We start from the raw sequence: 25,612 nt of genomic DNA, 5'->3' as shown, positions 1-25,612 counted from the left end.
GTACTTATTGCCATTGCAGGCTTTAGATTCGTGGTTACCAAAGGTTCAAGGTTAGCTTCTTTACTACCTTACCGTCTAACTTAACTCGCTTACTGAGCTATTATAAACACAATCTGATGATTATTTCTCTCCCTTCTTATTCCTCCTCCTCCATTCTTCATATGTTGGGTGTTTTGTTCTGTGCTCTTTTTAGGAGTGCTCCCATCTAGAGCGGTCCATCTAAGAAACCCTGTAGAGGTGTTTCGTGGGAGGCAAATTCCCTCAACTTTTGCTTGTCTGGGAATTGTTTCATCCCTCCTTCATATTTAAATGATAATTGTGCTGGATACAGTATCCTTGGTTCAAGGCCCTTCTGTTTCATTGCATTAAATATATCATGCCATTCTCTTCTGGCCTGTAAGGTTTCTGTTGAGAAGTCTGATGATAGCCTAATGGGTTTTCCTTTGTAGGTGACATTTTTTCTCTCTCTGGCTGCCTTTAATCCTCTGTCCTTGTCCTTGATCTTTGCAATTTTAATTATTATGTGTCTTGGTGTTGTCCTCTTTGGGTGTCTTCTGTTGGGAGTTCTGTGTGCTTCCATAGTCTGAGCAACTATTTCCTCCCCCAATTTGGGGAAGTTCTCAGCAATTATTTCTTCAAAGACACTTTCTATCCCTTTTTCTCTCTCTTCTTCTACTGGTACCCCTATAATGCAGATATTGTTCCTTTTGGATTTGTCACACAGTTCTCTTAATATTGTTTCATTCCTGGAGATCCTTTTATCTCTCTCTGTGTCAGCTTCTATGCGTTCCTGTTCTCTGGTTTCTAGTCCATCAATGGCCTCTTGCATCTTATCCATTCTGCTTATAAATCCAGAGTTTGTTTCACTTCTGTAATCTCCCTCCGGACGTCTGTAATCTCCCTCTGGATGTCATCCCTTAGCTCTTGCATATTTCTCTGCAGCTCTGTCAGCATGTTTATGATTTTTATTTTGAATTCTTTTTTAGGGAGACTGGTTATGTCTGTCTCTGCAGATCCTCTCTCACGTGTTATCTGAACTATCTTGGACTGGACTAAATTTTTTGCCTTTTCATGGTGATAGTGGTGGCTGTAGGCAGGTTGTGGGTGTGTCAGCTTGGAAAAGAAAGTCCTTTCCTTCTTTCTGGATGCCTTGCCCTTCTCCGCTGCCTGTGTCGGTTACCTGAACTCCTGGAGCAGATACCGGGTTAATCCCCTAAGCTGTTGTGGGTGGGGTCTCTGTCAGAGCAGTGTGGAGCCCTGCGTGGAGTGGCAGGCATGCCAGGTGTGCTCCTCCGTGATAGCAGCGCCCCTGACGGGCAGCTGTGTGCCTGCAGCAGCCTTTGGTTCTGGCCCAGGCAGCTGTGCATTGGGATGGGATTCCAGTTGGCTGCTGGGAGTGCACCTGCTCCCTCTGGCTCTGCTGCAGGGGTGCATGGGGCTCTCCTGTGCGGACCTCTCCTGGACTCCTCTGGCTCCACTGCCGCCAGTGCGTGCCGGTGTGGCATGGACCCCAACACACCGGCCCAGTAGCGGGAGAGTGGCAGTGCGTGCCACACCTGGGCTGTTCGGTTGCTGCTGCTGCGGGCTCACACAAGCCTCTCCTGGTCCCCTGTGGCACCACTGGCACATGCAATCCTCTCCTGGTCCCTTCCAGCACAGCCGCCCCCGGCACACGCTGCCACTCTCCCGCTACTGGGCTGGTGTGTCGGGGTCTGCGCCAGCTGGAGGAACGACTGGCATGCTGCTTAGTGTCGTGAGGGGCTTCAGAGCTGTGCTGCCTTCCTGGGGTTTAGGGCTCCTAAGGTTCCCTGGGATTCCCAGCTGCTGGCTAAGTATGCCAGGACGACTTCGTCCAGCTATGGGGTCCCTGTCTATTTAAGACTTGCAGAAAGCACTAGCTTTTCTTTTGTCTCAGTGGCGTGGGTTGCGGGGAACTGCCTATAGGTTTTGCTTTTCGTTTCTCTAATATCCAGCACCCTGTGCACCTTGTGTCTGTGCTCCGGGTGCGGATTTCTAGAGCTGGTTTTAGCAGTCCTGGGCTTTCACTCCCTCCCTGTTCCAACTCCTTTCTTCCCACCGGGTCCTGGGGTGGGGGTGCGTTCAGGTCCCACCTGGCCACAGCTTATATCTTACCCCCTTGGTATGATGTTTAGTTCTCACAGATGTAGATGTATCCTGGCAGTTGTACTGCATCCACTGTTGTCTCTTTTAGGAATAGCTGTATTTTTTTGTATTTTCATAAATATATATGTTTTGGGGAGGAGATTTCCTCTGAACTACTCACACGGCCATCTTCCCGTGATCCTTAGAAGTGTGTCTTGTTTCCTTTTTTTAACAAAAAATTAAACCCCAGCTGCAGGGAATTGAACTGACCATGCTCCACAGGTCATTATCACTTTGCACAAGGCCCTTCCCTTGCTATAGTTTATTCTATTGTTTTTCCTCATAATTTCCTATCCACCCTCCTATTTCATTTTCCTTAATAGGCTCCTAACCAAATGTATTCTATAAAGTCTTGAATATGTATATATTCTTGAAAAATAGAAATATCTTATATATACTTTTTAATATGTTTTGCAATATGTGTTTTTATTTGCTTAAAGGATATTTTGTCACTCTCTTCCTTATTTTAGCAGTCAGCATTGCTGCAATTATCCATTCATACTGCTTTGTGCACAACACCTTTGCTGATTCTGAGTGCTCCATAGTATCCCATCATATGCACTCACCATTTATTCAACATACATTTATTCACTGAGTGTCACTATGTGCTACAGGTTGTTCTAGGTCCAATGAAAAATAAACAAAGTCAAGTCCCTGGCCTCCAGGAGCTTTTATTTTCTCAGTGAAATAGGAAGCAAGATCAATAGCAATGAGTCAGGAAGAGGACCCATAGATAGGTGTGAGGCGAGAGGAGATGTGACTTATTTAGAAGAGTGAGAAGATGAGTATGTTGATGACACACTATCTGTCTGCTGGCAGCACTACGACTCTAATTGGGATGTATGACCGTAAACTTAGTGATACCAGCCAGCATGGTTTTGAGATTTTCTCCAGAATCTTCAGCTCTCTTCGTGAAGTTTTGGAGTATGAGGACTGCTAGGTCTGACAGAGTTGGGGTTTTGCCGCATGAGAATGTCAGAGCAAGAGAGGGACAGGGAATTAAGGGGATGATTAAGTGTTGGATTTTGGCATGTAAACTGGGTAAGGCAGGAAATGAGGATGTGAAGAAAATAAAGTTTTTCCTTTATTATAAAAATATGACAGGTGCAAATGGGTTTCTGGTTGCAGTGAGGATGAAGAAACATCAGAGTCCATAAGGATGAAGGGTAGGGCGGTAGACTGTTTTCTGAGAGCAAGAGGTAGGAACTGAGATTACAGACAGAGTGCATTTAAAGGCAATGATGAGATTCAGGGTATGACAATAGGCTTACAATTCATCCCTCTCCTCCTCCCAAACACAATGATGCATGTTCTAATACATGTCTCCTTATCAGACCCGTGGTGGGGGGGTTAGCTGGAGGTTGATAAGTTAATTCCTAGGATCACTATGTTCAATCATATGGTATTAAGCCTCTTTAATTTCCCAAATGCTACCAAATTTCTCTCCAGTACAGCTGTGCTATTTTACACTCCCACTAGTGGAATATAAAAGTTTCCCCTCTCTCACATTTAACTTCCAATTTTTGTGTGTGCTGAGTATAAGGTGGTTATCTCATGGTTTTCATTTTCATTTCTCTACTTAGCAATGAACTCAAGCAGCTCTTCACATTATCCATTCAGTGTGCCCCCTCTGTAAACTGCTCTCTTCTGCCCATTTCTTCTATTTAGTTTGATTTATATTGAATTCTACACATAATAGATGTTAATCCCTTGTCCATTAGTTTTGTAATTTTACTATTTACATGTTAGTCTTAATTTATGTGGTCTTAAATTTACCTGTGTTTAAGATATAAGGTAGTGATACAATTCTATTTTTCTCAACAGAATGAGATGGTTTCCCCAGCACCATTTACTGAATGCTTCTTTTGCTTACTGGCATTCTATACTATACTATACTATACTATACTATACTATACTATACTATACTATACTATACTATACTATACTATACTTTACTTTACTTTACTTTACTTTACTTTACATCACACAAACCTGGAACTATTTCTGGGCTTTCTACTGTGTCCCACTGTTCTTTCGCTACTTCCATCTTACTTGGCTGGTAATACATCTTACATTCTGGTACAGTCCCCCCCTCTTTTTTGTTTTTTTCAAAAATGTCTTAGCTTCTTATAGATCTTTATTACGTCGTATTTATTTTATTCATTATCTCACATATATTTTATTTTCTAATAGAAGATTAGGAGAAAATCTTTGTAAATGACATAGAAAGAATACTTTTTGATTAGACAAAAAAGTATGGATGGCTTCAACTACACTGTAAGGGTTCTTTTTTAGTGAAGATTCCCATAAAGGTAGTAGAGGAATTATTATCTGAAATATTTGCAACATCTAAAATTGAGAAGACGTCAATACAAATGTTGAGTTCCTCAAAATAATTCTGGTAGACCATTGTTCAAATCTTATTTTTTTATTTATACATTAACATGCAAACAATTTTAAACTTCTACAATGTTAACTGTCTGCCTTAATACAGTGCTTATGAAGTTTTCTTTAGTTCCTCATATTGCTTCTAATATTTTTCAACTTAAAGGTCTTGTGAAGACTTTGTTAGCTTAGTTTCCATATAAATTATACTCTTTGCCATTATGTAATGTTATCTCATTTTCTGTTTTCTAAAAAGAGTAACTGCCCATGTAGAGGAATGGTATATGTTTTTGTAAGTTGATATGCAGCAAACTTGCTTAACTCACTTATTCTAATAGTTTATCTACTGATTCTTTGGAGTGTTATATAGAAATCATAAACTAATTCCAAAACTTATATTGTATTAGGCTAAGCTAGCCCTCATACCTAAACTAGAAGAGAAAAATAAACATAAACACAAACTACAGGCTAGACTTACGTATAAACAGAGATGAAAAAATTATAAATCAATATTAGAAAACTGAACCCAGCAGTGGATTGAAAATAATGCATCATGGCTAAATAGGATTTATCTGAAGATATTCCTACATTATCAGTTTCAAGGAAAACATATGGCCTGACTGATAAATATACCATAAGCAGTTGTTAATGTTAAACAACCATTCCTGGTTAAGACAAACAAACCAGAACCCCACTGCTTTTAGCAAACCAGGAATAAAATAAAACCCGTTTATCAAACGCCACAGCAAATACCATTCATCATGTGAAATATCAGAAGCAATCTCACAAAACTACTTCAGAAGAGTTAATGAGGATTCTCATTGTCACTGCTAAGAGTAAAACTTTTTATTCAGAGCTGTACCAATTTCAATAACACGAGAAAAATATAGAGAAACCATTATTAGGAAAAATAGAAAGTACTGTTTTTAAACTATATGACTGCCTGCTTAAAATATATAACAGGGTCAACTGAAAGACTGCTAGAAGTTATGAGTGTTGAGTAAGTTGGCCCTGTATGAGAGAGGTCTACAAAGATCAATAGCCTCCTACACCAGCCAGTAATAACTAGAAAAGACTGAGAAGGAAAAGCATTCACTTCAGGAAGGAAGATTATTAAATAGGTAGGAATAAACCTAACAAAAGCTATGTGAAGAAAATCTCAATTTTACGTAAGGATATGAAAGAAACTTAATGAAATGGAAGCAAACTGTATTCTTTGATAAGAAAACTCAGTGTTTTTAAAGTATCAATTCACACAAAATGTGTAATTTTGGTGTATTCTCAATTAAAATATAAAATAATTTTTTAAGGTACATGACAAGAATATCATTCAGGGAAAAGCCTGTAAGACTTAGGATAAAGAAATAGAAACAGATTTGGCTATAAAGGAAAGGAGAGTCAGATGGTGACAGCTAGCGAGGGTTTGGTGATCATGAGAGGTTTTTTAGAGACCTGAGCATGTTTAAACGTTGATGGGGAAATGCCAATAGATGGGTAGAGTTGAAACTGAAAAAAATAATAGCACAGGTTTCCTAAGTATCTCAGGAGTACGGTACATTCCCAATAAAGTTATAACAGAATGAACATTTACACACTGAATAACACTTGCAGAATATACAAAACAGAAATCTTTCTTGGGGGTGGCATTATGAACATATTAGTTTAACTCCTACTTTCAAGCCCTTCTAAATTCTCATTGAAAGGACTGAAGACATACAAATGAGAGGGAAAAGAAATCAGTGAAGGGACAAGGGAAGGCTGTATTTTAGTGCCAATTACATTGAGAATATATTGAGAAATATAATGGATGTAAGATAGGAAAAAAGAATACCAAACTGTAATTTCCTGCAAGAGACAGTAAAGCCTGTCTGGGAATCAGTTCAGAGTAATGCCAAAGAAATTCCTAATTAATTAAAGCTGGTTCCCTAGTCGCCTTCACTGTGTCTTTACATGATACTGAGAGGAGGGCATACCAGAGCACTCTGCAGGAAAGGCGGCCTATTAAATCCTACTAGAACCCAGGGGATATAACATAGTCCAAAGAAGAGTACCCAGCCCCACAGCACACTTCACCAGCTAATCAAGGTGAGGTTCTGCTGTCGGGATGTCTAAGGAAGGCAATCATGACAATTACAAGAAGAAAGAGTGCAGACCGAAGGCTATTTGAATCAACTCAATCTGCTATGGAGAGATTAAAAAAAAACTTTTGGACAAAAGATATGTAACAAAAATAAATATTAAATGCATCAAAGATCTACCAAACAATCAGGTCAAAATTTAGGTGAAGAAACTCTGGCTAAAAGAACATTTGCCAATCCTCTGAACTTTAACAGTATTTTCCAAGTATCTCTAAAATATCTCTACCTCTAAGATAGCACTTAAAGTAAAAATCTGCTTTGGCTTGGGAAACAGACCAACTTCAGGGCTCATCTAAAAGGAGAGCCTCTCCCCAAAGAGCTGTACACTCAGTGTCTGGGCAAGACAGACATAAAGCTGCCTCCTCTACCCCACATGCCCAGGGCATTGATCTGGTACTGGGCCAAGCACCTACCACATTGACTGGTAAATGAATATGCGATAATATCAAGAGGTGGAAGGAGGTGAAACATGTTAATATTCACAAACACGACAAGGTGAACTACATAGTGAGGCCATCACATCTGAAAAATAGTTTGGCATTATTTAGCAAACACTCTAGGTCCAGAGATACAAGGATCTTGAGAGTGGCATTGTTCAAAACTGTCCCAAACTGGAAATGATGCCGATACTTACAACCAAAAAATGAGCAAATAAATTATGGTATATTCATACAATGGAATACAAAACTAACACAGCCATGAAAATTAACTACCACCTCATTCAAGAACATGGATAAACCTCACAGACACAATACTGAGTGAGAGAAGAAAGTCACAAAAAATATGTTGTATAATTCCTTTCATATAAAACAGAATCCAGCAAAACTATATATTATCTAAGAACATTGTTAGGTTACTAAAATGTGAAGAAAAGCAAGAACATTATATGAAAGTCAGTAAAGTGGTCACCTCCGGGAGGGGGAGAGAAGTTACACTGAGGGACAGGTGATGGGAGACTGACTTCCTGTGTGCTGGCTTCATCCAGTTAGAGAATTACATGTGTGTTCACATTACAGTTTTTCTTTAAGCTGTACAAATGATTTTTCTACACTTTTCTCATCTGATGCATTTTGCATGAACATTAAAAAGGAAATCAAGACAAAAATAAAACAAAGAGGAAAAGGATCACAACAGCAGAGGAGGAGAAAGAAAAGAAGGAAAAATGAAGGCACATAAGTCTTTAACTTAAATTGTCACAATAAACACAAAGGAAACCTATCTTTTGAGCACCAAGACGATGCTCCTTGCATTGGATGGTCGTAACTCCAGTTTTAATTCTCCTTGTAGGTTTCTGTATCTCTAAAATAGCAAAGTCAAATTTGAGAAAATCTAGCATGTCTCCTTCTGTTTGCCAATGTTTCAAGTATTTTTTAGAAGAACCAGGTCTCTGACAAACACCACCCTCCTTCCCCACTGAGACATCCCTCAGTCAACATCCTGAAAAAGAACAAAGATAACCGAATGATGGAAATACTCAGCAGTGAAAAACGAGGATGAGCCGACAAATCTGAGCAATGTCCTAGCCACTGGTCACCCCAACTAAACTGACTTCTTGCCCTACAAAGTAAAGTCACTAGAAAATATACAGTTCACATACTCAACAAGAGTTTGGGGTTACATTATGATTTATAGCAATAGAGTAGAAAATACAAGAAAAGCATAACATGAGATTAGGAGATATTTTCAGGGTTTGAGAAGCAGGATTGCTCAATTTTTAAAAATGGAATCAGCAAACAAGAGATTTGCCATGAGAAAAAACCTGAGATACCAACATAAATACATGCTCAAGAAAAACTCTTTAACTTGAAAAGAAATGGCCCAATGGAGTCAGAACTGATGAAAAAAAAACATTAAAGATGTGGTGGACAAATCAAATACATGAAATATGCATACAAAGTGCATTCTCAAAAGAGAAAGACTACCATGTTTTTTATTAACTAAGAGTTTGTATCAAAAATGGTTATTGAATTTTCATCAATGTGTCACTGGAATCTACAGGCATGATTATGTGACCTTTGTCTACTGCCATAAAAGATTATAGTAATAGATTTTATAAAATCACATTCTCATTTGTTCATGGCATAATATTCCTTAAATTGTGTGGTTCAAAATCAATGAAATAAAAGAAAAATGTGCCTTGAACTAAAGAACTATTTGAATTTTCAGGTTGAAATGCTTCATTTACTCACAAGCAAGCATATGGAATAAAAAAGGTATATCCTCATAAGACTTGTGAATTTTAAAGATTAAAAAATACATTCACAAAGAAGAAATTCAGATGGCCAACAGACACATGAAAAGATGCTCCACGTTGCTAGTCATCAGAGAAATGCAAATTAAAACCACAATGAGATATCACCTCACACCATTAAGGATCGCTACCATCCAAAAGACAAAACAACAAATGTTGGCGAAGTTGTTGGGAAAGGGGAACCCTCCTACACTGCTGATGGGAATGTAAATTAGTTCAACCATTGTGGAAAGCAGTATGGAGGTTCCTCAAAAAGCTCAAAATGGACATACCATTTGACCCAGGAATTCCACTTCTAGGAATTTACCTGAAGAATGCAGCAGCCCAGTTTGAAAAAGACAGATGCAGCCCTATGTTTATCACAGCACTATTTACAATAGCCAAGAAATAGAAGCAACCTAAGAGTCCATCAGTAGATGAATGGATAAAGAAGATGTGGCACATATACACAATGGAATATTATTCAGCCATAAGAAGAAAACAAATCCTACCATTTACAACAACACAGATTGTGTTGTTGTAGAGGGTATTATGTAGAGGTAGAGGGTATTATGCTCAGTGAAATAAGCCAGGTGGAGAAAAACAAGTATCATATGATTTCACTCATATGTGGAGTATAAGAACAAAGAAAAACTGAAGGAACAAAACAGCAGCAGAATCACAGAACCCAAGGATGGACTAAAAGTTAGCAAAGGGAAAGGGACTAGGGAGGATAGGTGGGAAGGGAGGGATAAGGCTGGGGAAAAAGAAAGGGGGCATTACAATTAGCACGTATAATGTAAGGGGGGTGCATGGGGAGGGCTGTGCAACACAGTGAAGACAAGTAGTGATTCTACAGCATCTTACTACACTGATGGACAGTGACTGTAATGTGGTGTGTGTGGGGGACTTGGTGAAGGGGAGAGCCTAGTAAACATAATGTTCTTCATATAATTGTAGATTAATGATAACAAAAAAATAAATAATAAATCTAAAAAAAAAATATATATATATATATATATATATATATTCAAACCAGCCATCATTCAAGTAAAAAGAAAAGATGAACCACACAGGAAAAAGCAAGGTGTATTGGCCTCAGATTTCTGCTCCCTAATGATAAATGCCAGGAAACAATTTAGCATTAGCTACAGAACCTTGAAGATCATGGTCACACCAACATCTTCTAACTGGTCTTGCAAGCATTCATTCAAGAATCCACTGAAACACATTCCCAACCATGTAATAACTCAGAAAATCTACCAATCACACTACCAGCCTTAATAGCTATTCCAGGTTCTACATTAGCTGACCACAAAACAAATTAAAAAATTTTTAAACTGGATGAAAGGGAAGATAGCATAAAACATTGGCAGTAAATATTGAAAACAAAAACTTATATTACAAAATTTAAAATATCCAAAAAGAATTAAATGCAGTTGTCACTCTTTTTGAAGAGCAGCTACGAAAGCATAGATTACAAAAATCTTAAATTCCATTATTTCACTCAAAACTGTAAAGAAAAGTGGGTGGAAACTAGGGAGTAGACTAATTTTCTCTTTTTGAAAAATTAGGGTGGTCAAAAATAGTGTTTTATTCTTGGCAGTAGAAGTATAGCTACTTCCTCATTTATGAAGAGTTCAATGTAAAGAGTCATGGTATCAGCACCTAATTATATTTCCTCTCCTTATTTAGTTCTTTTGCCTTTTTTCATATGCTGATATCCTAGACCAATACTGAACAACTTTGATGTTAATATTCTTATTTCTCAGATTCCTTGTTTAAGTATTAAGAATGATGTCAACTGATAACTTGAAAAAGATACATTTTATCATGTTATGTTTTTGGTTTATGAAGAGCTTGTATGAAAATGGATATTAGAGTTCTATTAATGCTTTATTGCAATCTATGAAGACAACTGTTGACTTTTACTTCTTTTGGTCTACTATATAAAAGATAAATAGATTTTATAGAACTATGTATTTGTTCATGGTGTATTATACTTCAAATGTGTGGTTCAATCTACCATTATATTATGAGAATGTATTTCTATCTATATTTATGGGTGAAGGGTACCTATAACTTTCTTATTTTTGTATTTTTGTCAGGTTTTGGTAGCAAGTTCATATTAGCTTGTTAAATAAACTTAGGTGTCTACTTTCAAAAATATTTTTCAATGATTGATATAGCATGGGAATTATTTCTTCCTTTAAATTTGAACAAGTGTCCTGTTATTGTTTTGTTGGTTTTTTAATTTTTAGTCTTTTTTAAAACATAGTTGATATACAGTATCCATTGTTTCAAATAAACAAGTTATTCAACAGATACATACATAATTAAATCCTTACCCCAACTAGTATAGTTACTACCTGTCAACTTAGATATTATAGAACTACTGACTATATTTTCTATGCTGTACTTTCATCCCTATGACAAATATATATTATGATTGAGATTTTGTGCTTCTTTATCCCCTTCACCTATTTCACACACCCACTCCAACCCCTCTGCCATGGTAACCACCACTTTAGAATTAATTCTTTCACAGATTTTAAATTGCTTCCATGGTTATTATTCTATTCATATAGATTATGTACTTTTGGAATCTATTTCTACAATTTCTATTTTTCCATTAAAATGCCTATTTTACTGAGAGCAGGGAAGCAGAAGCCAGGCAGAGCCTAGCCTTCTAAGAAGCCCATAGTCGAAGACACAGAGACAAGAGTCCGGGGAGGAACAAGGCCACTCCCACATGCAGGCCAGAGAACCAGAGAGATAGCAGGGCACAGAGAGAACTCTGGATGCCTGCGGAGGTCCATTGGAGTGTTCAGCCAGGTACTGACTAGTGTGTGTGTGAAGAAACTCTCTGGGGCTATGGAAAGCACCATCCTAAAGGATTAGGAAGGCTCAGTCCTTGGCCCTCCCACCAGGCCAGGAATTCCAGCCTAAGCACCACCTCACTGCTGTTCCCCACTTTGTACCTCTTGCCCTAGGTAGACAGCACTTACGCCCTTAAGGAGCCGAGGCCTGGTTAACTTCATCTCTCCTGGGTGTCATTTTGAGCCTACCAACATGGTTATTTAGAAACGTGTATATAATCAAATGAGTGTTTCAACAAAGCACATCCTTTCTTCAAGGTTCATAAATCTATCTTTGTTGCTAATCCTTCCCAGAGCAAAAGCAATACAGAGGAGTTAATCCAAATACATTAGTTACATGTGGAATGTTTACTCCACTGCAAATAATGAAAACAAATAAAGTAGTGTTATTATTGAGGCCATAAAATCCATTTGGTGAAAACTAATCTTCTTAGTTTGCTATTTTAGTATAGCAAAATGTTCATAATATTTATGACTTCCTTACATCAGAGAAATGGTGTTTCTTCAAAGCTTCTACAGAGTAATTTTTTAATTCGCTATTCTGTATTTTGGGAGTTCTGGTGTCAAAAATATTTTAGCAGACATAAAGGGGAAACAGAACAGCCTTATCCAGACCCTACTTCATTTCAGCCTTTTATTTAGGTTCATTTCTGGTCTTCAATTTTCCTTCTGTTCCAAAGCAAAAGCTTGTTTTCGGCTCCTAGTGTCGTGTTCTCATTTATACTCCTATATGTGAGTGGGGTTGCAATTGCTAGCTCGTGTTTTCTTCCCCACTGGACTGAAAGATAAATCTGCAAGGCAGTGACCATAATCAGGGTCACCTATCTGCAATTCCCTTTCAGAACCATGCTCCGACAGTAGTGTATGTTGAATTAATCCTTACTAATTGAGTGAATGAAGGCTGAAGACAAGCAGAAAGTTGTTCCCTTTCACAAGCCCTGTGACCCTTCATTCCTCTCCAGCGGACTGGGCATTTTCTTGGAAACCACTGAGCATCTGAGAAGTGGAACTGCATTTCCAGGCTGTTTAAATGCCCAGGGTGATTACTGTCCCAAGAACATTTCCTCCAATTAGCATCAAACAAATGGCTCATCTTCCCTGGTCTTTAATTTTGGTGGAAACACCCATCATGATATCAACCGTAGAAGGTTTAGAATTTCACCAAGACATAGAAAGAGGTCTGGAGAAAGAGGCTTATAGTAATTAATTTCCAGACTTAAAAAATGGCTAAAACTATACACTGGTACATGTAGCCTCAGTAATGAAAGAAAATACGAATGAATACATGAACACTGAATTGATTGAGTTCTCTGGCAAAAATTCAAGCCTGGAGATAGAATCTTATTATGTATCTTGATGCTATTGGAAATATAAAAGCAGACAGTATCATAACGTAATGGGGATAAAGATTAATCTACCATTTTACAAGATGCAAAGCATTCTGTGGATGGATGGTGATGATGGTAGCACAACAATTTGAATATACGGCCACTTAAACATGGTTAAGATGGTAAGTTCTATGTGTATCTTGCCATAATTAAAATTTTTTTTAACTCATAGTAAGAAATCAAATTTGTGGTTACCAGAGGCAGGGGGTGAAGAGAGAGGGAACTGGAGGAAGGTGGTCAAGGCACATGTAAATTAGGGGTGGAATGTACAGCATGAGGACTACAGATTAACTTTTTAAGTGTAAAAAATTGAGACTACATGAAATTTAGAAGATAAAGGCACATTTTTATATAATCTTGAGTTTGGGAAGATTTTTCTAGGCCCAACAGCAGAGCTGTCAAACGTTATATGTAGATACATTGATTGCATAAAGACTAAAACTTTGTTTCCATACAGGTAAGCCTTCAGGATTTATTAATTTATCGTATATATTCATAGTCCTCTGTGTTGAATGACACATGTAGGAAAGTTGCTAAGAGCAAATCCTAAGAGTTCTCATCACATGGAAAAAATGTTTTTCTCTTTTTTGCCTTTTTATTGTATCTATATGAGATGATGGACACTAACTAAACCTACTGAGGTAACCATTTCACAAAATATGTGTCAAACTATTACACTGTACACCTTAAAGAGTAATGCACGTGAATTATATCTCAATAAAACTGGAAAAAACTCTCAAAAAGCTATTCCACCCTGAACTTGCTTTGGAGTATATTAAGCGCATATATATTTTTTTTGTCAAAGTACTTAGCCAACTGATCAGCATTACTTATCAAATTATTCATCTTTCCACACTAGTTTGAATAGTTGTATACACTTGGATATATTCTGGTCTTTTCAACTGTATACCATGCGCAGTATCTGATTACATGGAGATTTCCAGTTGCCTCGATTTCAGTTTCATCATATGTAGAAGGAAGGCACAAGCACCACCCAGCCATAAAACCACTGGCTCTGGAGCTCAAGTTCAATATGGCAGGTACAGGAAGAAACCACATGGAGCCACAATCCTTAAGCTTTTGGTGCCACCTAGTGGACAATTTTCATGAGTTAACCTGTGCTCAGAGTCAGGAAATCCTTTCCTCCACTTAGCTTCTTAATCCACAAGGGCAATTTTAAATATTAAAAATGTAGGCTTTATCATGTACAGGATGATCCTCTCCCTCCAAGCTTCCTCTTAAGTCCATCTTTCAGATGCCAGGGATATAATAATCAAGTGCAGCTCAGATCACCCACCCTCCTGTCTTCAGAAGTTTCAATGGCTTTCAATTGGCAGTGGAATAAATTACATGTAAATTAGCAGGAAGGATAATAGAATTAACAAAGATGAGGACAATCTTAAAATTAAGTACAAATAGGAACTGATGGACCTACCTCTATATAAAATGGATACCATACACACACTAAGGAACAGCTTCGTTGTTTCAAGGAAAATCTTGAAATTCACATCCTCTGGAAATCCTTTCTCTCGTCAGGATCACATGTTCCCTTAGCACGCTGCCCGTGCCTAGTGTAAGACCTACCAGCCTTATTCTGGTCTGCGCTTCCCCCCAGTGAGGAGACGGGCCACGGCAGATTGATGCAACAAGCAAGAGGTTTATTACTATTCCAGCTAGCTGGGGTCCAAGTGTCTGCCTGACACAGCGGGTTTCAACAAAGACTCCGAGCACTCAAAGCCAAGGGTTTATATAGCATTTTCAAAACACTTAACTCACAGTAATTTTCCACAGCTGCACATTATTTTTGCAAGTCATACATCCTGGGGTTAAGGGAGAGCAAGATAAGACCACTCCTCAATTGTTAGGGAGGTTCCCTACTATAAGCTTGGTATGTAAGATTAGCTGACCAAGGTTAGCTGACCAAGGTTCACAGCTGCCCACCACCCGGTGTTCATGATTAGCTTGTTTTTCAAGGCCTTACCCAGTTCCAGTTTTTCTTTCTAAGTCACATACTCAGAAAATGGCTTCTAGGCCCCTAAAATGGCTACTCTTATGCTAACCTATTCCCATTCTTACACCTACCTCATACCACTCCTCTCTCTCTTGCATTCTAAATAATTGGATGCAGGACAATGTCACATTAGATTGTGAGTGCGTTAAAGGACAAAGACAGCATCTGGCCTGTCTCAGATTCAGGTACACCTTTAAGAAGAGTGCCTTTCTATGTGAAGGTGACTTTGAGGCTTTAAAGAGGATCTCAGTGCCTATGCAGTCCACTCCAGGGCATTAATCCAGCAATCCATGCCTGTTCCCCAGTTTCTACATTTTACCTGCTTATTTTTTTACTAGTTTGACCTCAAACTGATCTCATATTTTATGCTTTTCTTATATGTCAATTTACATACTGTCGTTCTTCATTTCTGCTCTCCTGGTCATCAACCTTAAGGTATGCCTTCTTAAATTAATATGCTATGGTTCATCTGTGTTCCTTCACCCTTGACGCCCTTATCTATACAGCTGAAAATTCTAGCGAAAATTGTCTTGATGTCAAAAAAGAATAGTAATAAGAAAACTATGGCCTTTGTTCATGGAGAGCTTACTATGTGCTACATGCTTTAACATATTGTCTCATTTAATTTTCACAGCAGTGTAGCTTACTTATCCTTCATACCTTAATTCCATCATCACTTCCCTAAAGATGCATTTTCTGACATCCTATACTACATCAAACCTTTATTAATATAGTATTTCATAGTATTATATATGCATCTCTTTCATAAAGCTTACCACAGTTAAAACTTTGTTTAACCAAAGTGCATCTTTTTTGGAACATTAATCCCTTTGAGGATTAATAATGTCTACTTTGTTCACCACAGGTCTCCACTGTTTAACTAAGAGATAAGGGTTAACTTGTCCAAAACTAATCCCCAGCAGAAACAGACTGGCTTTATACAAAGTTCAGTAGAAACTAGTGAAGGCCCAGTGGTTGGCACTCAATGGTGGCACTGCACAGGGTGGACTACAGTTGCCCCTGGAGCTGTGATGTTTGAAAAGGGCTAATTCTACCTCCATCGTTATTACTGATGTAGCAAATCCTGCCGCTAGTTCGCAAAGTCATAGAGTTTCAACTGTGAGACTCAGACGCCAACACCTTAGAAGAGTTGTTATTCATAGCAAGACATTTATGGCCCTGCTTTATATTCTACAGCCTTCTCTAGTTTGAAGAGCTGAGCTGATCAAAAACCTCCACCTTTTTAACCAGTCTGAAGTTAAGATAGGTAGTTTATATTATCAAGACCTGAACTCCATCAAATCCCAACAGAGAGCTAAGATTCTGACGTGATATAAAGCTACTGTACCCTAACCCCTATAACTACAAGGAGGGGCTGGCACTTGCTATATTATGCAACTCCAAAGCCCCAGAGCCCAAATGTAGAAGTTCTCTCCCAAAGCTGATGCCTAATCCTGATAGATCTCTGCACACTACCCTAGAAACCATCTGGACAACCTCTGACTCTTCCTCCCAGAACGTGAATTTAGCAGCCACGTACACATGCTGTTGTGTGGTTTGCCTTGTTCCCATGATATTAACACAGCTCTTGCCATAAGGTGCACAAGATGTAAATATCTGCTCATCATTGGATCTAATGAGTAAACAGATGGACAAAGAGCCTCATGAGCTAAGCATTCTTGTCCCTATTTATAGGTAATGCAAACAACACAGGGAAACAGTATGTAACCTTATCAAGGTCACACAGTAAGTGGTGGGTATGGGATATGAATCCAGGTATACCAGATAGAATACTACTCATTCTAGGTCACTAGGCTCTACTGCAACTCTGGGACTTCTCTAAGTGCACCAGGCCCTGGGCCAATTGTAAATAACAATAAAAATACACTTTTTAAAATCCAGGCATTGTACTAGCTACTGTATTTATGAGGTAAAGTCTAGTCTAAGGCAATTATGCAGAGAGTAATAATTCTAAACCCTACTAGATGTGCAGGAATCAAGGTCTTGATAACAACATTTATCTGCCTCACTTTAGCCTGGTTAGGAATGGGACACTGAGCCTGCTGGTAGAATTCTGGTCCCCCTAGCTATCAAGAAGAGAAGGCAGAAGCAGGAGACTATAAACCGGGCTCTATGAATCTCCAAGATTTCAAGCTGTGTGAGCACAGTTTGAATATGAACACGATAACACTCTCAAATTTAATGTCTCTGAAGACTTCTCGTGCAAAAGCAATTTTACTGGTCAGTGGAAATCATAAATTCCAAAGGCAAGTGTGCACTACCGCTGTGTTTTTAGAACCTGTGATACTACCATTCAATGAGCCTCATAATATTCCAGGTACTGTGCTGTGTGCTTTCTATGCATTATCTTAAACTTTCAGCATTTCTATGAGATGATATCATCACCATTCACACACGAAAAAAACTGAAGGCTAAAATTTTAATGAAAATTTCCCAAGCCACATAAATAATGTATATCCAGATTACCTTTCTACTCCAACAAGCAGCCTCCAGCCATTACAGGGAAGTCTTGCTATTTCCTAATGTTTTCCCTAAAAATTTCACAATACATCCTCAGATTTTTCATTCCCCATTTGCAGTTTAATAATATGATGAATAGTACAAGCTATCCCATGGGGCATCATTGCTCTATAGCTCTTAGAGTTCTTATTTTGCACTTGATACTCATGTTCAACATCACCCTTAAAATACGCTCACTCAATCATTTTTAAAGGGATCTTATACATGCTACACTGCAAAAGAAATCAGCTTCAGGAAGAGCATCTCCGTGAACAAGAACATACAGATTCTGAGAGGGATACCCAGTCCACACATGGACTGGCCTCCATGTATGCCCAGCAAAAGCAACACAACCTGATTCTGCCTGGTGAGTTAAACATGCTCCAAAGAGGGAACATGGTAACTGCCCCCAAAAAGGAAATTTCTGTGGAAGAGAAAGAAAATCATATCACCTTTAAGGTAAAAGCTAAAAGGGAGGCGACATGAACTCAATGTAATGTAAAAGCTGAGAAATATTAGAGGCCCCAGGTAAGAGGAATACAGGTAGAGAATTCTTCCCCATCTAATCTGGCCTGAGGCAAGGGGAAAAGGGGAGCTACTGCTTTACAGGAAAGCGGTCTACCTCCAGTACTCTATGAGAGCCCCAGGACTCACAATAGCATTCCCATTGCAATCAGAAATGGAAGATGTTCAGGTCTCATCTGGTGGGGAAACCTTCAGTGATTCTGTCAGTTGACACATGGACAATTTGGATGCTTCTGGAACCTTGTATTGGTCAGAGGGAATGTGGAGATGGGGTCTCAGAGTACACTGAGACAAACTCAAGACAGAAAACATAAAAGTTTTGGTTATGAGATGCACATTCCTTACATTATACCTACTGGGTAAGTCCTGGGAAACACCTGATACGCTCTCATCATGAAAGTGATTATAAACAAGTGTTCTCAAGGGACTAGACCTCTTCCATATTTCCCTACAAGAGACCTTTAACACATTAATTTCATAACTACTGGGGCTGTTATTTATGTACATGAAAAATCGATAGGCTTTGTATGCTACAATCTCTTGAAGCCATCTAAGCTTTAGGCCTTTATTTCCCTGTTTACACATCACTTTTTTTGTTGTTAACAGTTTCGATATTCTGGAGATTACTCTTCAGAAATAGCTATTCTGTTCATTGGAAATAGTTTTTTATTGCTTTTATGCTTCCAAAAGAATGTCAATGGGAAAAATTGCACTCTTTTAAGATTTGGTTCTCAGCTATAGAAGTTCTATCCTTTGAGGTTATGTTGAGCTAGCTATGAGCACAATCCATGATAGGAAGTTTCTATAAACTGAGTCTAATAGAATCAGACATCACCCCACACTGATGAGAACAGAGCCAGAGGGAGAATTGTTGTGTTGCAACTTTAAGACAGTTTCAGAATAATAGTTTTGAGTAGCCATTATATGCCGGTGCTCTGCTAAAATCTATTACACATTAAAATCTGTATTATGAAATGTTCTGAAATTACAGAATGAGATGCCAATGAACAGAATACAGCTGATGTCATTTTTGCTTACAATTCGTCTTTTAAAGAAATATTAACTTCGGCTAAAACCCACTCCATTCCACTTTCCTCCTCACACTAAATATCCTTTCTGTGTATCACTCCAATCATAATTTCTGTAATATACCTACATTTACACAATTTGCCCTTTACACCCAACAAATATACGGGTACTCACCTACATTGATACATGTAGATCTGGTTGAATTGTGTTAGCTTCTACACTGAACTTCATTGTAAGAATAAACTTCAATTGTCAACTCCAAGAAGGTTGTGTCTACTTTAAAATTCAATGAGTGTTGTATGGCCCAGTCTTAACACTTATCCCCTTGTGTGTATGTGCAAGTTTCTCTAGGTCCTCTCCTCCAAGTGCAATTTCTGGATCATAAGGTATGCACCCTCCAACTTAACTAGGCATTGCCAAAATTATTTCCAAAGTGACTATGTCAATTGGCACATTTATCAGAAAGGTTTGAGTCCTTTTCCCCATTTTTTTTGTTTTTTTCTTTTTGACTTCTAAGCATCTTTTGGAAGTTATTTCCATGTAAATAAGTTCTTTCAATCTATGGTTTTATATTTCACTTTGTTGTGTTTTTTTATCATAAAAATCCTAATAATGTGGGAAATTCTATCAACATTTTCCTTCTAGGCTTGTGCTTTTTGAGTCTTAAAAATGAATTCTCTAACCCAGTGTGATAAGTTTCTTCTTTATTTTCTTCTGTTTATATATTTCCTCTTCACATTTGTATCTTCATCTACAATGTATTTATGTGTATGCAGTGTTAGGGAATTTCATTTTATATTTTTGCACAGTTATTCTCAAAACACGTCCATCCTTTCACCAGTGACTTTTAAAGCTATCTCTGTAATATATCATGTTTCTATATGCAACTGGGCCTTGTTTCTAAGCTTGCTATTTTGGTCTCTTGCTCTATCCTTGTCTGTTGAAATCGCACAGCTTAAATTACTACAACTTTGTAATTGAGTCTTGATACCTGGTAGGGTGACTCTAGTTTTTCAACATTGCTTTCGTTCTTTTAGCTCTTTATTCCTCCATTTATTTTAAGATTTGCTAAATCTCCCAGTAGTGCCTTTTTTTTCTTTTTACCTCCTTGATAATTGTTGGTAGTGAAATGAAGCTATTAATTTTTTTCCCATGTGTGGTTGGTTGGCCAAATCTTTTATTTAGTATTCCATCGTTGATCAACACAAACAAATGGTATTATTGGGAAACGGGAGGGGAGCTGTGGAGGGGTTGGGGGGGAATCATGTAACTGCACTTGAAGTTGTATTGATTTTCCACATTAGTTTGGTGAGGTTGAGGATATGATAAAAAGTATTAACCATCAAATGAACCTCCATTTATTTAGTTTTCTTTAAGAAAGATCAATAGTTTTGCCAGAAAGGTATTACACATTTTTGGCAGCTTAAAAAAAAAGAACATAGCCCAGGAATTAATTTATTTCCTGCATTTCATCTTCTGGGCCACTAATGCAGCCTCTCCTGTAATTCATCTACGTTATTATTTTGTTGAAAAACCACGTTTTTACAGTAGTATATGTATGTTACATTCAGATCTCTTTAAGTATTTTGTTGTTGTTCAGGTGTCATCTGTTTCCTCCAGCAATTATTACACTGAATATGGGTCCTAACAGTTTAACTTCATTTTCTTTCTCTGGATGCTAGAGTCCCTTGACTGTACAATTACCTTTCTCTCAGATAGAGAATTCCAAGGTGCTAAAAGGTAAAAGGGTTTCTTACCCTGAGCTTGGGGTGAAAAAAGGAAACTATTCTCTCTCTCCTGAGGCATTTTGCAGGAAGCCTCTCTGACTTATGCCCGCTCAAGCCCTTCTCCGCACCTTGCGAATAGGGAACATTCAACCCATCCCCTTGCCCTTGTAAACAGAAAGACCCAGGTCCCTCATACCAGGTTGGGATTCTCAGGTGCTGAAATGCCAAGCTCTCTCAGGGCATCTCTGGGCTTCAGAGCTTTGATGCTGCTCACATTTAATTTCTCGACTTTTAGGGGTGGTAACCCACTTATCTCCAAAGGACCCAGCGGCAAGTAGCTTGAACTTAGAAATGGAAGCCGTTATTATCCCCAAATCCACCACTGGTATATATTCTACTTGTTTCTTAATTTTTGGTGGTGAAAATAAATGTTATTAATTGATGTCTTTCGGGGACTTTGAAGCTTTGTGGTTGGCTGGCCAAATCTTTAATTTAGTATTCCATCCTTGTTCTATACATGTGTTATTTTGGGGAGCAAGGAGACAGGAGATTCTGCAGATTCTCAAAACTAAAGGCAAAACGTCATAATAATAAAGTGTGGCCAGAGTTATCCATTTGCTTTTTTAGATTTATGGAGTAAACAGTTCTTTACATAAGCATCTCATTTAAGTGCTTTCTGTTGGTGCTGGTCATTCGTTTTTTAATATCGGGAACACTGACATTCAGTTTGAGAGACACGGTGAAATCCTAAGAGTAATATATTCCAATTCCTCCCATTCTCCCCCCAAAAATCTAGTCGGTTTGAATGGACAGAATGATCCATTTTTCCATTTTAGGTGGGCAGATGTTTGTGAAAGATCCTATGACTGTTTGCCTCATTTATCAGGAAAACTCAGAAAGAAGGATGCTTTTAGGAGCATTTCTACTTGGAAGTCTAAGAAGACTAGTACGCAGGTTCAAGTCTTACACTTTTAACATGAGCTTGTTTAAAGAAACGTTAACAATTATAAAAGGAAATAAAACGAGTTTTAACTTCTTTCTTCCAAAAGCACAAAAGTTGCGGAGAGCAAGCTAACAGGAAATTCTTATGAGACAAAAACAACTCTTTCTTGTACTAGTCCTTGGGTAGGTACCTACCCTAGAACAGGTTCTTCTTTTCAACAGCTTCTTTGAAACGGATTTTGGTCCCAAGTCTGTTCCTACTTAGTATCTGCTCCGACCAGCCCCGCTCTCCGGGCGGCTTCCGCGGGGGGCCTGGCGGCCCGACCGGCTGTACGCATCGCGCGGCGGCGGACACAGCCTCTCCACCGTCGGCGAGAGCCCGCGGCCGGCCCTGCCCACCCGGTCGCGGCCCCTCGAGTAGCGGTCGCTGCGGCCGCCGCCGTAGGCGTCGGGCGAGGAGGCCCGGTACTCGTCGTAGCGTCCGCCTCCGCCGTAAGATGGCGGGGGCCCCCGCGCGGGCGCGGGCGCGGCGCTGCGCGAGTCCCCATAACTCTCCAAGGGGCCTCGGTAGGAGCTTCCGCCCGGATGATCCGCGTAGTCACGATCGCGGCCGTAGCCGTCTCGCTCGCCGAAGCTTCTCGACGGCCAGTCGTCGCGGGCGCTGGAGTGGCCGTAGTCGCGACAGGTGTACTCCCTGGGCGAGGGCGCGAAGTCGCGGGAGTCGCGGGCGCTCGCGTACTCTCGGCTCGAGTAGCCGTCTCTGGGCGCGTAGCCCTCCCGGGGGCCCAGGTAAGCTTCGCGGCGCAGCGGGCCCGCGTAGCCGTCTAGGCCCCGCGCGGCCGGGACCCGCCAGCGCATTCCCCCGTCGCCGCTGCGAGCGGGCCCTGACGGCGCGGCCCTCTTGGGCGGCGGCCCGGCCCTGCGCGGCGGCCCACGCTTCAAGGGCATCGGGGCCCTGGGGGGCCGCGGATCGAAATCCCCCGCGTAGCAGCCGTGGTCGGCCGGCCCGCCCCGGGAGGGGGTGCGCCGCAGGCCGCCGCCGCCCCCGCGGGCCTCGCGCAGGCCCCTCGGGCGACCGCGGCTGCTGGGCGGCGGCGGCGCGCCCCGGCGGCCGCTCTCAAACACCGGCCTGGTGGCCTGGGCCACCTTGATGACCTTACCATCCAGGGACTTGCGGTTCATGTCTCTGGCGGCGGCCTTGGCGTCGGCGGGGCTCTCAAAGGTGATGAACGCGAAGCCCCTGGACTCGCTGGTTTCGCGGTCTTTCATCAAGAGCACCTCGCTGAGGGGGCCATACTTGCCAAACGCGGCGTCGAGGGCTTTCTCATCGGTGTCGGGGTTGAGCCCGCCAATAAACAGCTTCCCAGGACGGTCGGCTTCAACCATGTCGGCCGGTCGAGCGGTCGGTGGCGGCGGACGCGAAGCGGCTGCGACTGTCGTGGCCTTCGAGCTCGACGATGGAGGGCGGCTCCTACCGGTCGGGCGGCGCGTCGCTGAGTCCCGGAAGTGCGGTCGCCGCCCCCGCCGCGCAGGCGGAGCGCTGAGCTCTGCGCCTCCGGGGTCTGGTTCCGCAGCCCGGCCGGCGCTTAGTGGCTGGGACCGGCTGGCCGTCCCGGGAGGGCAGCCCCGCCGTAGGGGAAGGGCGACGGTGTCGTGGCGTCATAGTCTTTAAACTTCTTGTTAACCTGTACCTGGCTCAAGGCCTTTAAATTCACTGTGGAAAGCCAAGTTGCAGAAGGAAATGCCGTTAAATTAAAAAAAAAAATTCCTCTTTACTCAATCAACAGAATCATAATACATTCTAACACAAGTTACCCAAACCATTTTAAAACAAGAATTAAATAATTTAAAAGTTCAAAAATGCAGTTTGTACATAAAATATATTTTTTGAACTTGGAAAAGGGCAAAAGACTGATAGTGAAGGGGTTGGTTGAAGAGGAAAAAGAGGGAGTCATCTTTGGATGCACAATTTTTCCTTTCTGCACCTTTTTCTTCAGTGTTTCAGCCTTAAAGAGCTCCTAGTTCTGTGGTAGCATCCTTTAAAATACAGGCAAAACGTGAGGGCACTTTGTGACTCGTCAAAGCGCGTGAACAGGCAAAACAGACTGAAGCCTTCATCTCTCCTTTGCAAAGAGGAGGCACGATTCAGCATTACAACATTTTGACTTCGTTCAAATTACACAATTCAAATTTGATCTTCAACGGTACTCTCTGAATGGAAGTGTGAAGAGTTTTAACTTGGTGAATGAGACTGTTAACATCCCAAAACTCTTTTTTTTATACTATATTTAATGTGTTTGCGGCTTTTTAAAAAGCAATTTTTTAAAGGCTGCTTTTAAAAGTTGAATGAATAGTCAAGAGAAGTTTATGTTTGTATGTACATATGTATATGTAGACATATGTGTTACACTGGTTTACTGCAATAGCTGTATTACGTTGAAATAGAGTGGAAGCAGGCATTTTTAGGATGCTTCTGACTTAATGGGGACACTTACAGTTTTAAGATTTTTTAAGCATGCATAAATAGAAGTTAAATGCATTTTTCACCTTAATCTGTTTTCTCTGATACTTAAATAGCTCAGTATTTTTCAGAGTTCTTTCTTCAAGCTTATTGTGTGTTGTTAACCATGCCGTTCTTGCCTTTTTCCGTCTTTGTCTTCTTCCACATCAAATGATTTGTCTTTACTCCTTTTTCCTCTAATACTATGGAAGTTATGCCTTCTATTTGTATTCCTTGATTACCATTATTAAGGACTATATCATAAGCACTACTTATAGACTCTTAAATTTAGTTTAATTTTTACATTTGCATACCTCCATGTAACCATGACCCACATCAAGATCTATAACATTTCCATCACCACAAATAGTTCCCTCGTGCCCCTTTCAAAACAGTACCTTCCTCCCAGAGCAAACCACTTTTCTGAGTTGTAGCAAGCATGAATTAGTTTTGCCTGTTCCCAAACTTTATCTAAATGAATCATATAGAATGAACTCTTCTGTGACCGGTTTATTTCACTCAGTATGGTATATTTAAAGAATCATCCATGTATTGCATGAACCACTAGTCTGCCCCCTTTCTGTTTTATGGGCTTTTTTAAATTCATTGTATGATGATTTATTGTATGATGACCAGTTTATTTTTTCCATTTTCCTTATGGATATTGGGGCTTGTTGAAGGAAGGTGATTTGTTTACTCCAGTTCCCACAATGCCCGCCCCCCCATACAGTCTCCCATTCCAAAACACATCCAGAACATATTCTTCACGGCTACTGCTTTCACACAAACTACCACCACTTGAGGTATAATAAAAATATATATAAATATTTGGTCTTTGTCCCCAGTTCTTGATCCAGAGCCCCTAAACCCTTGGGTTTTCTAAGGGATACAGTGTCTTCTGTTACTCATAAAAAGCTCCTTTTGACCACAACTGATTTGATGCTAACAAGGTGACTCCTAGTGGCATCCCCGGGTAGGTTCTGGTCGCCTGCGGAACCAACCCCATCATGAGAGGGTTAAAACTTTGAGCTCCCTTGCCTACCTTGCACACAAACAAACACAAATCTGCCAGGACACAGAGGCTGGAGAGTGAACCATGTCTGGGCATCCTCTTTCCAAAACAATTGCTAGCCTCTAGTTCCAGGGCTCCTTTCAGGTCATCTAGTTTGGGACTG

The 25,612-nt window shown here is 40.1% G+C and overlaps 1 protein-coding gene across 1 annotated transcript in view; it reads right to left on the bottom strand.

The window, feature by feature from the left end:
• Positions 1–24,346, bottom strand: part of LOC140844380 (RNA-binding motif protein, X-linked-like-2) — an 85,000-nt gene extending 60,654 nt beyond the window's left edge. The window contains exon 1 of the mRNA XM_073216094.1: positions 22,133–24,346. Coding sequence (XP_073072195.1) covers positions 22,199–23,323 — 1,125 coding nt within the window. The 5' untranslated portion in view covers positions 23,324–24,346 and the 3' untranslated portion in view covers positions 22,133–22,198. The remainder of the gene's footprint in view (positions 1–22,132) is intronic.
• Between the last annotated feature and the right edge of the window lie 1,266 nt (positions 24,347–25,612).

The sequence above is a fragment of the Manis javanica genome, chromosome 11 (genome assembly GCF_040802235.1).
Source record: "Manis javanica isolate MJ-LG chromosome 11, MJ_LKY, whole genome shotgun sequence".
NCBI classification, from domain to species: Eukaryota; Metazoa; Chordata; class Mammalia; order Pholidota; family Manidae; genus Manis; species Manis javanica.
Note: the sequence above shows the minus strand (reverse complement) of the source record. Positions and strands in the feature narration are given on the sequence as shown.